Source organism: Oryzias melastigma, linkage group LG12, assembly GCF_002922805.2.
Source record: "Oryzias melastigma strain HK-1 linkage group LG12, ASM292280v2, whole genome shotgun sequence".
NCBI classification, from domain to species: Eukaryota; Metazoa; Chordata; class Actinopteri; order Beloniformes; family Adrianichthyidae; genus Oryzias; species Oryzias melastigma.
In genome coordinates, this window is record NC_050523.1 from 16,894,607 (window position 1) to 16,905,841 (window position 11,235).

Below are 11,235 nucleotides of genomic sequence, written 5' to 3' on the forward strand. Positions count from 1 at the left end.
GGACTGAAGTCTGTGCTTTTAACTAACAAAAACTCCTGCATTGCATTTGTTTTATCTGCATTTCAGTGTCCACACAGTTCAAAAAGTTAAGCTTTGTGAGACATTTTATCAGATATGGAAGATGTTGGACAAAAGCTTCCAGGATATTTGACGCCAGACGAACTGAGATGTGCTCAGATCCGGCTGGAAGATGCTTGAGAAGCAGCTTTTTATTTAATCCACTTGTTGTTCGTTCTGTCATCCAGTAGATGGCACTATAATGCAAACTAAGGCTGTACCAAACATATGGTACATTTTATGCTACAGTATAACACCTTTTTAAAGTTGTTGTTGTTTTATGTGTGTGCAGTCTGTAATTTAACAATATTTAATAAAACTGTCTACCCAAAACTATTATAGTTTTACTGGTTGGTTTTTGTTTTGAAATCTTTAATGAAACAAATGGTAAATATGAAAACAACCATCTCAAAAACTAGACTGTGTGCAAAATGAAAAACAAAAAAAAAAGTCATTTTATAGCTTTGGTTTATTTGAAAGCTTATATATTTTTTAAATAAAACATTTAAATTACTCTGTGCTTTGCTTGTTTGCTTACTGAATGGTAAGATATAAGTGAAGTTAAATTTGTCAAATTATCATAATTAAAAACTACTTTCTAACTTACATTTGTCTTTGTTTTTTAAGGTTTGAAGTTTTTGCATAATTTTAGTGTCAAATGCATGAAAATGTCTTGATTTATTTGTAAATTATAAACAACCCTAATTAGAAGTAACATACTGCCACTCTGGTCAGGCATGACACATTTATAAGCAAAACCCTTTTTATTTTTTAAACTTGCTGCTTTTCTGTTGGTTTAATCCCTAGAGCAACCATTTTATTTTTAGTCACCTTGGGGTGACGAACAGGTTTATGTACTTATCAGAAGATGCCACTTTTGCTAGCTCACCACACTAAATTTGCTAAAACTGATAAACTTTAAAACCAAAAATTTTTCCCCAAGTAGCATCCCAACGGCACTCAGAGTCAAGAGGCAATAGGTTGAAAAAAAGTCAAAATTTGTTAACGGTGCTGAAGTTGGTATGTTTATTTTTTAAAGGCCTCATGGGGTGAAAATTGTGATTTTTCTTGAACTGCAATAAAACATTAGTATTTATGTCACATATGAACCCCCGTATAATTATTTTGTCACCCGCGGCCCCGTGCACTCTCTTCAAGCGTTCAAAGATAGCGCGGTCGCTCAGATTTTGGGCAGCCAGCGATAAGTAGGTCATAGGTCATGTGACGTCAGTACAGGAACATACAGCTAGATCCGCTAGTGTTGTGATGACTTTCTGGGCATGGAATTACTTAACATAATAGAATTTGGACTGCCGTGGATTTGGGGATTCGAACGGGATAATGGTGAATAGGAGTGTGGTATTTGGGTGCAGTAATGTGCCGAAGAAGGGGGTCTCCCTTCATGAATTTCCCGTTTCAATAAAGGAGAGGGGCGCTCCCCGGTCAGGGGGAGGCTTTGAGACCTCCCCGGCCCTCCGGAGGAGGAACGCTGGGGGTGAACGGGCACCTGGCGGGCGCGCGCCGGACGGCCAGGGTGAGGCCGCCGCGCCGCGCTGAGGAGGGTTTGCGGTACCGAGGCCCCGGGCCGGGCATGGGGGGCGCCGTGGGTTCGCCGGACGGTTGTCCAGTGCCGGCAGCCGAGCCCGCACAAAGGGTTTTTACTCCCTCCCGGGGCTGTGAGGCCGGTGGGGGTGGCCTCCGCGCGGGCGAGGGAGGCCGAGAGGGCGGCGGGGGAGTGAGCCCACCCGTCGCCGCAGCAGCAGCAGACCCGGGCGGGGGGGGCTCCGTCCGCCTCGGCCCTGGAGGAGGACGACAAAGGACGCTCCGCGGCAGCGGTGGCGCCTTTCCTTTTCCGGTAATGATCCTTCCGCAGGTTCACCTACGGAAACCTTGTTTTACTTTTACTTCCTCTAAATAGTCAAGTTTGATCGTCTTCTCGGTGCCATCGCTGTATGAGCTTTCACCATCGTCACCCGAAGCCCCTGTATCCTGAGATGAGGAAACCTCGGGTTCAAACTGGTAGGGCTGTACACCCTCTGAACCCTGAGTTGTTAAAATTCCCGTGTTTGATGAAGGCTCATCACCTTCATCCAAAGAAATATCCGCTAAATCGTGGTCTACGTCGCTTCTCAAACCGTCCGCCATTGTTGTTTACACTCTGGGATCCCTGAGGTGACGTCACGCGCAGCCCCCGCCCATCACCACCTATGACCCAAATTTAAAGCTGTGCACGACCATAAAATGATCAATAAAACCACGCTGGATCATTTTAAGTGAATATTTTTATCGGATTCGTTTTCCAAGTTCCATTGACTTTCTAAATGAAAAAAAAAATTTGCCACTGCACGAGGCCTTTAAGAAAAATTCAAGATTGAGGCCTCTTGTTGTGGTCAAAGCTCAACAAACTTTGGTTATAGAGTCAACCTGGTGGCGTGTGTGTGAATTTTTGTTAAAATCTGGTGAACGCAATTTGTTGGTTTTTTTCCCCGTATTGAGTAAAATCACTAAATTACAAAAATTTGCCACAAAATGGCTCCCAAACCAAGGTGGTCTCTAAATGTTTCAAAAATGTTTGTTTTGGTTTCAATAGTGGATTTCAAACTATTTTCTAAGGACATTTTGTCCCTGTAATATTTTTTTTTCCCCCCACTGTTTTACCGCTGTGATGTCACCTTTTTTGGGGGGAGGGGTTTGTTCACCATGTCTGAAATTTGTTCTCACCCGGTACTAGGAGTGGGCAATTTTCTGAGTTTTTGAGGATGTGAAGAAAGAGGAATTGTGGTATTTGTAGTCCAAAACTGCCGTGGGCCACACTAATACTGTTATATCTGATAAAATAAGCTAAAACTTTCAAATATTTGTCACTTGGGCATCTGTTGGGTGTTTACATGCGTCTATAATAACATTCTGAGTATGTAATAAATATAGAAGTTTTCAGACTAAAATGCTTGTGTTTTAGTCCTTTTTTCTTGCAGTCTGGGCTGACGGAGGAAATGCTCTGCATCATGGGAACAGAGCCATGTGAACTCATTGACTTTATCTCCCAGACTGCAGTTCTCTGCCCCCCCCCCCTGTCTCTGCCTCCAAGATAACATTTCACAGCACCTTTACACTTTGCTGAAACCACTGATTCACAAATAAAAACAGAGGAAGCGTAGTAGTACAAGATCAGTCTGAAAGTGGAAAAAAATGAAGCAACTCAAGATGTAAGCTGATAAGACAAAAACAGAAATGTACAGATTTGAATAAAAACAAATCACTTTTTTATTAGTTTTTCCAAAGCTTCAATTTATACGGTTTCATCAAAAATTTGAAGTGTCTGGCTGGATTGATGGGGCTTTTATTTTTTTGTCAACAAAACTAAAACAATGAAACATTTCCCAAAGTTGGAATGAAAACTGAGATAAGAGGAAAAGGAGTTTGAGACAGAAGAAAAGTCCCTTTTTTGGGGGGTTTCTTTAGCTTCAGACGAAGCTTACTTCTTGACCTTTCCCTGAGCAGCCACTGCCTCCATGGCCTTCTTCACGGTTTCTTCATCACCCAGGAAAGACATGGGCTTCACCGGCTTCAGGTCTGCATCCAGCTCGTACACGATTGGGATTCCGGTGGGAAGATTCAGCTCCATGATGGCTGCGTCAGACATTCCTGGAGAGAGTTGATGAAGACTAAAACTCACTGAATTACAAAGCTGGTTCTGTCAACTTTAAAGTCCCACTCTGATCATCTTTTGATCTATTGGAAAAGTGTTCCCGGTGGTCTTTAAGTATGATTTTTAGCCAAAATTGACAAACTTCTATCATTTTTTTGGGACATAGTTTCTGCAGAGCGGCAGTAGTTCATTAGAAATTCAACCCTGGATTGTGGGCGGGACAGAGTAAGCCTGCCTCTACGTCCCATCATCCATCTGTTTACGTGCTCTCCCACTATCCTACATACCCTCACAACCTCAACCTAACATTACCAGTGCCTAAACAAAGACTTGGATCTATTCATCTATGAATGGAGCAGGAAGCTTGTGGCTACGCCCACTCGTAGCTCCTAACTCACAACCAAGCTTATTCGAGCTGCATTCTAATGGTCGCTACTGATTCACGGCGATTTAAATACCGAAATAATGTAATAAAAATAAAAATGTCAGCCATTATTACAGAAAAAAAACAAACTGTGAAATCATGACAGTTAATAAATGTAATCATGAAAAAAGAAAATGACTGTTTGATTAATAGGTAGCTTCCTTAAAGTCATAAATGTTCGAAAACAGTATTTTTTTTTTACATATTTGCTCAGTACAAAGTGCGCAATTAAAAAAATGTCCACCATATTTTGTTCTGCCAAAGATATTTAAATGTCTTTATTACAATTTTAACAGTGAATTCATGTAAAATTTAAGATTTTTAGTTATAAGTCAACTAATATCAAATAATGCAAGCTGAAAAATACCATAATACAAATAATGGTCTAAAGTATAAATTAATATTATTTTTATTATATAAAATTGTTATTATATTATATTTTATTATATTATGATATCTATTGTATATACATATGTACAAATTATATTAGATTATTATAAATTATATACATTATTAAATAAATTATTTAACAATTTCTTGTTAGAAACACAATTTCTAACAAATACATTTTCCTATTATATTTGGTTTAATTTATGAAATACCGTAACCCACCATATGTCAGAGTGAAGGCCCAGGGGCTGGATCCGGCCCTCCAGATAATTTTATTTTATTGTTCTTAATGGCCCAATGTTATCTTGCTCTATAATTTTGACAAAATATATTTTTATTAAGAGTAAAATATTGAAAATTATTTAAGGTTTAAATTTATTTATTCTGGAATTACATTACTGTCTGTTCTTATTCCAAAAATTGTTAAAAAGTTACATTTTTAAAGTTTTGAAAATTTAGTTTGAGAGTGTTCAATAAATGTTTATCCTGTTTGGCCCGCGCTATAAGGTGTGTTTTGAATTTTGGTCCCCTGTGCAATTGAGTTTGACACCCCTGCTGTAACATATAGTAATCATGACTGCGATTCATACAGTTATGATTATTAACTGCAGTACAGTAAAACATTGATTTATTTACAAGGAGGTTTCAATAACTTCACAGGAAATTTTTATTGACTTTACAGGTTTTTAAAGTGATTCAGTCGTGATTTCTATTACTGTAAATCAATTTCCGTGTTTTTTCTCTGCAATGTAATTTACAATACTGTAGCTTTTACTGAATTTCTCTGGTAACCCCAGCTCCCAGAATTATTTTTATTTTATTTTTTTTACATCTTATGTTCTTCATCATCAGAAAGATACAATAAAAATCAGATTTTCATTGAAGTTGGACTAGTTTCTGGAAGTCACATCCACACCTCCCATGCTATTCCTGCCTGACATGAAGGTCTGACCATTCTCAAAAAGCTCAACCTTTCTACATAAAGGTCATGACCGTAACCGGAGCCACATTCATGCTCCTCCACTCTGTGTCTAACTCTGGAGTCCCTGCATGCTATTTATATCTGGTGTAATCCACAGTGCTGAGTGTGGAGACAAGCGGGGGCTTTTTTTTTTTTTAAATTTTGTCTTTGTTTGCAAATGCAGCTCAATTCCAAAGCTCTGAAACTCACCCTCTAAGTGCTTGACGATGCCACGGAGGCTGTTGCCATGAGCGGCGATGATGACGTTTTTCCCAGCTTTGATTTGGGGGGCGATGATATCGTTCCAGAAGGGCAGGGCGCGGGCGATGGTGTCTTTCAGGGACTCACAAGTGGGCAACTCCCCGGGCTTCAGGTCCTTGTAGCGCCGAGACTGGAGGCAGATAGAAGCTGATGTCAAACCTGCAGTGTGACATGTTCTAGTAGTTTATGAAAGCATTGTCTCACCTCACTGATGATCTGGTGATAGGGGTGGTCCTTGTCCATGGGTGGAGGCGGGATGTCAAAGGATCGACGCCAGATCTTCACCTGCTCCTCGCCGTGCTTCTCGGCCGTCTCTGCCTTGTTGAGTCCGGTGAGGCCGCCGTAGTGGCGCTCGTTCAGGCGCCACGTGCGAATCACGGGCAGCCACATCTGGTCCGTGCCCTCCATGATGGTCCACAGGGTCTTGATGGCTCGCTTCAGCACCGAGGTGTAGCACACGTCGAACTTGAGGCCAGCCTCCTTGATGGCCTGGGCTCCTCGCTTGGCCTCCTCCATTCCCTTCTCGCTCAGGTCGGCGTCGAACCAGCCACAGAAGCGGTTCTCCTGGTTCCACGCACTCTCTCCATGACGGACGATCACAAGACGATGGACAGCAGACATGATGAAGATCCTGTTTTTACCAGACACACACACCCCTTCGGTGGCCCGCAGTGAGCTCTGTCCGGCATGCCGCACTCTTTTTATAGCAGACAGGCCTCTTTGCTTTCCACCTGTGAGAGCCCCTCACTCTCTGATGGACATGAGATGCAGGCCAATCCGAGCAGAGCTCTGATAGGATGCTGGGACTGGCTGGAAGGGCAAAGGTCAGGGATCCACCAAAATAGCAACATGACTTTTAAACTGAGATCTGTGGAACAAAAGTGTGAAGAGGAACTTCTAGGGTAACTTTATCGCTGATGAGGAAGCTCATATAGAGAATATTTGACTAAATATTACGTTTAATAATCAGTACAAGAGGGAAGCTCTACACGCTGATTCAGATGCAACACCTGATTGGAGGACATTCATTAAAACTATTCCATTTTATTTATTGATTTTTGTACATACACGAATATCTTTCCCAAAACACAGTTCTGACCAGATAAACTCCCTTTATTTCTATTTTTAATAGGGGTGTGTATGATACGTATCGCGATACATGTCTCATGATACGATATGTATCGCGATACATGTCTCATGATATGATACGTATCATGAGATAAGTGGCAAACAAAAGTAATAAGCTCATAAAAAATTAATTAAATGTTGCCATGTCAGCATTTTGAATTGATATAAGTATCACCATGCAAAATATCATGATATATCACCAGATTGATTTTTTCATACACCCCTAATTTTTAAGATTCAAAACAACTCCAAAACCATGAAGTGAAAACAATATCTTCCATCTGTCTATTATGGCTTTATGGTAAAAAAAATGCTAAAAAAAAAAAAAAGAAAATAGCTTTGTAGTTGAATGTGTTTTAGTGTATTAGGTTTGTGGTGGTTGATAATTGGAAAAAGTTTAAAGCACATATTTTTGTTTTTTGCTCATTATCTGTGTCTCAATGCTGTTCAGATACAAAGTTCCTTAAATATATAATTATGTTAATGGTATAAAATAAATAACTAAATACAGGATTTTGCTCTTTGCACAAATGTCATGGTAATATTTAATAAAATAAAAGGCCAAAGCTACATCATAGACACAATGATAGAAAACTCCTTGTTTGATTTTCGTGCATTTGTAGTTCAAACAAAACTGCTGCTGCAGGAGGATTTTATTTTACAATGAGTGCATTTTTATTTTAAAGGAACTTGTATGCTCTGCTGCCAAAATTAAATTAATTAAACGTATTATCTATAAAACAATGTAACACCATTATAATTTAATTATTGTAAATCTTTAAAAGCTACATTTTAAACGGCTTAATGGCCACAAGAACATAAATGAATTTTTTTTTTCTAAATGGTGAAGTGGGTATTTGTGACTCTCTCTGACTTTTTGTTAGAAAGAAACTGAGCCAGATGGCTCTTTTAGTGTCAAAGGTCACTGATCCCTGATATAGAGTACAGGGTGAACATTTATGAGACTTTTACTTCCTCTCTTTTCAGATATTTCTTGTCTTCTTTGTTTATCCTGTTCTGTCTTTCCTTTCATTTTCAAAATAAAAAAATCATGAAAATATCTCACTTATGCTTTAGCTTTCAAGAAGATGATAAATTCTGCTAAGTTTGCATCAGTAGGTGTAAAAATTAAGTTTTAGTATCGTTAAGTAGAAAAGTTCAAAGTGCAATTCTTTAATTAAAAGTTTGGCAAAAACTCAATAAAAAATTAACTCACTTTAATGCTTTAACTTAAAATGACAAATCTTCTCTTTAGCACCACCTGACTGAAACTGGGCTGCAAAGTACAGTTTTCAGTGGAAAAAATAATAAATCTAAATTTGCTGCAGAACATTTTTAATTAGATTTTATGTAAATGAAATATTGACTTAAAGTATAAAATATACTTTGTGTGTCAGGTACAGTATATATCTGTGGATAGACTGGCAAACATTGTGAAAAACATTAAAAAATAACTTTTATTGAATCTTTATAACTTCATTTGAACACGTTTCATTTCAAGCATTTCTATGAGAATATTCCACTGCAAATTCATTTTCATTATTTCATTTTTGTTTAATTAATGTATATTTTATTTTAGTTTTAATTGTTTTATTCTTAACATTAATGTGAACTGTTGAAATTTACTTATGTGATCAACATTTTTATGTACATGCCAGACTGATAATAATGATTTGATGTGATGTCCAAAAAAAAAAGAAACTTCAAGGAAAAAAGTTTCAAAATAAAACTAAAAGTTTAGCTATCTTTATATAACCGGATTCAGTTTTATTTATTTGCTTATTTTTGTTCTTTTTTTTCTTTTTTGAGTTTAGAAGCAAAAAGATGCAGCAAAAATATTAACTTTAAAAACCAGCTCATTTCACCACCAAAAATTATCATCAGTTTAAACGATGACATTTTTTTTTTCAAAATAAAGTTGAAACAATATTTTAAATTTTTCAGTATCGTGGTGAAATATTAATTCCTCAAATTATACAAAACATATATATTGTGTATTATAATTGTATATTTTGTACAAATAAAAACATTTCTATCAATTTCTAATATATATTAATAATACATGTCTACATTATTTTAAAATACAACCTTAAAAACTATGCTATCGTTAAATATTTTGAAATACTTATAATTGCTGAAGGCAAATTTAATCCTCAGTTTCTTGGTAATGTTGTCCCTTTTCCAGGTATGTATCATCATACTTACACCCCCGTGCTTCACCTTAGGGGTTTAGTCCTTGTCACAGTAAAGATTTTACGATCCAGCTGGTGCTCTTTGATCTCAAAAGTGCCTTCACTCTAAATTAGATTTCTTTTCCTGCATCTAGACTCAATTTAATCTCTTGCGTTATGCCAAAGGACGAAAGAGGAGAGCTTTTTTTGGACGTCATCCAGTCAGATCGAAACGCAACAAGTAACGTCCTCCAGAATGTCTCATCTGTCCTGAAGATGTCATTTTCTCGGATGAGCGGTGCCAAGTTTAAAAAGCTATTACTGTTTTTTATTTTTTTTTTTTTCAATTTGCGCATCTTTAGTGTCATCAAATAGACTTTGATGAATGAGAAACTAATACTAACTTTATTAAAGGTCATTTAGAGGTGCAGCAGTTTTATATCCCTTGATATTTTAGAGTTTTTTTGTCCCATAAACGCACTAACAGGCTTATTGGAAACATAATCCAACATAAAGCTCTGTAAGCAACTGTCTGCCAAAAATGACCCTTGTGCAGATTGTTAGACTGCTGTTAAAGGGGAAAAAGCGTACACAGGGGAGCTTGTGTGATCGTGGTGGTTCCGATGACTCAGCCTGCAGCAGAGTTCACACCGCTCTGCATCGCTGAGGTTTCCCTCCTCTCGGAGCTCAGCTCACTTCTGTTTGGCGATACCCGGGAGCACTGCAGGCCTTTGCTGCAAACGTTCGGCAACACACAAAAAAGCTAATCACACAAACTAGCAAGAATGCACCTTGCTGCACTGCTCCGCAGCAACGCTGCTTTACCGTTAATGCGTGTTGAAAAGCAAGTCTGAAGACACTGCATGCATCCAGAGATTCATAAAGGAGTCATACTAAAGGAAACGCCTGTTTCTGCTGCAAATCAGAGGTTATCAACATCAAACTGGAGACAAAATTTCTACTAGAAACAAATTAACTATTCTTTCATTCACATCAAATCTGTAAAGTGCAACATTTCTGTCATAATTTTGGAGGAAGTTCTTGTAAACACACCAAAAAATCCACAATAAACATCAGTCATCCACACGTGTTGCTGTAAAAGAGGCTCCCTAGAAATAAGTTAAAAATTCTTAAAATTAGAAAATGTGTCTTTAAAGCAGGGGCATCAATCGCACAGAGGGCCAAAATCCAAAACACACTTTAGGTAACGGGGCAAACAAGATAAAACATTTACTGAACACACGAAAAGTACATTGTTGAACCTTTAAAAATGTAACGTTTTAACATAAATTTGAATAAAAAATGCAGCTTATAAAGTTAAACCTTAAATAACTGTCTATGTTTTACTTTCCATAAAAATATATCTTATCAAAATGATAAATGTTAGAAATAAACTAAAGTGTGAAAGAAAAAACAGTCATATTTCTCTACTTTTATGTAATTTTATATGAAAAATTGCACGTCTAAATACCCCAAAAGATTTTGATCTCCATAAAATAACAACGATACAAAATGACCTGTCGGGCCAGATATAATTGCCGGAAGGGCCGGATCCGGCCCCCGGGCCTTGACTTTGATACTTGTGTTTTAAAGGTGGCCAAACAGAGAAGTTGGAGGCTGACTCCACCCACAGCCCAAATTTGAAAAAAACAGTCAGAGGGGTGGAGCTGGGAAACCAGGAGTCTAGGTGACTGTAAATCTTCATTTGAATTAATTGTAAAGAGTTAAAAAAGAGAACTTTTCCATGTAACATGAAAAAATGATTTCCCTGAAAGGATGTTGTTTTTCTTTAGTTTTTTCGTTTTTCTCAAAAAAAAAAAATAAAAAAAAACAATATTACACATTTTTCAACTTACTGTTACCATTACTGAAGCTGCAGATCATGTCGTGGAGTTTACATATTTTGACCAATTTCAAATTTCAACTGTTAAACCCCGCTTCAACCTGTAGGGGCCAGCACACCAACGGTTTTAGACCATTTTTTTTCAGATTTTTTACAAGATTATTTCAATTTATCACAGTCAGTATGTTTAAATTCCCATTTATAGAGATAAACAGTCAAAACAACTTAATTAAGGGTTTGGTTACCCTTTAAATAAGTAAAAAAACAGACAAAATATTTCTTAGTAAGAATTCTTATTTTAAGAAAAAAAATTTTGTATTACTGGTATTCTTGCTATTGAAAAACTTTCTT

The 11,235-nt window shown here is 37.5% G+C and overlaps 2 protein-coding genes across 2 annotated transcripts in view; one reads left to right on the forward strand and one right to left on the reverse strand.

The window, feature by feature from the left end:
- Positions 1-393, forward strand: part of LOC112162829 (syntaxin-2) — a gene marked incomplete in the record, with an annotated part of 17,122 nt that extends 16,729 nt beyond the window's left edge. Inside the window, 1 exon segment of the mRNA XM_024298743.2 lies at positions 11-393.
- Positions 394-3,303: 2,910 nt separating this feature from the next.
- pgam2 (phosphoglycerate mutase 2 (muscle)) lies at positions 3,304-6,445 on the reverse strand. The gene is made up of 3 exons (XM_024298698.2): positions 5,947-6,445; positions 5,692-5,872; positions 3,304-3,702 (listed from the first exon to the last, which is right to left on the reverse strand). Exons 1-3 carry the CDS (start codon positions 6,361-6,363, stop codon positions 3,533-3,535), a joined length of 768 nt encoding a protein of 255 aa, XP_024154466.1. The 5' UTR covers positions 6,364-6,445; the 3' UTR covers positions 3,304-3,532.
- Positions 6,446-11,235: the final 4,790 nt, after the last annotated feature.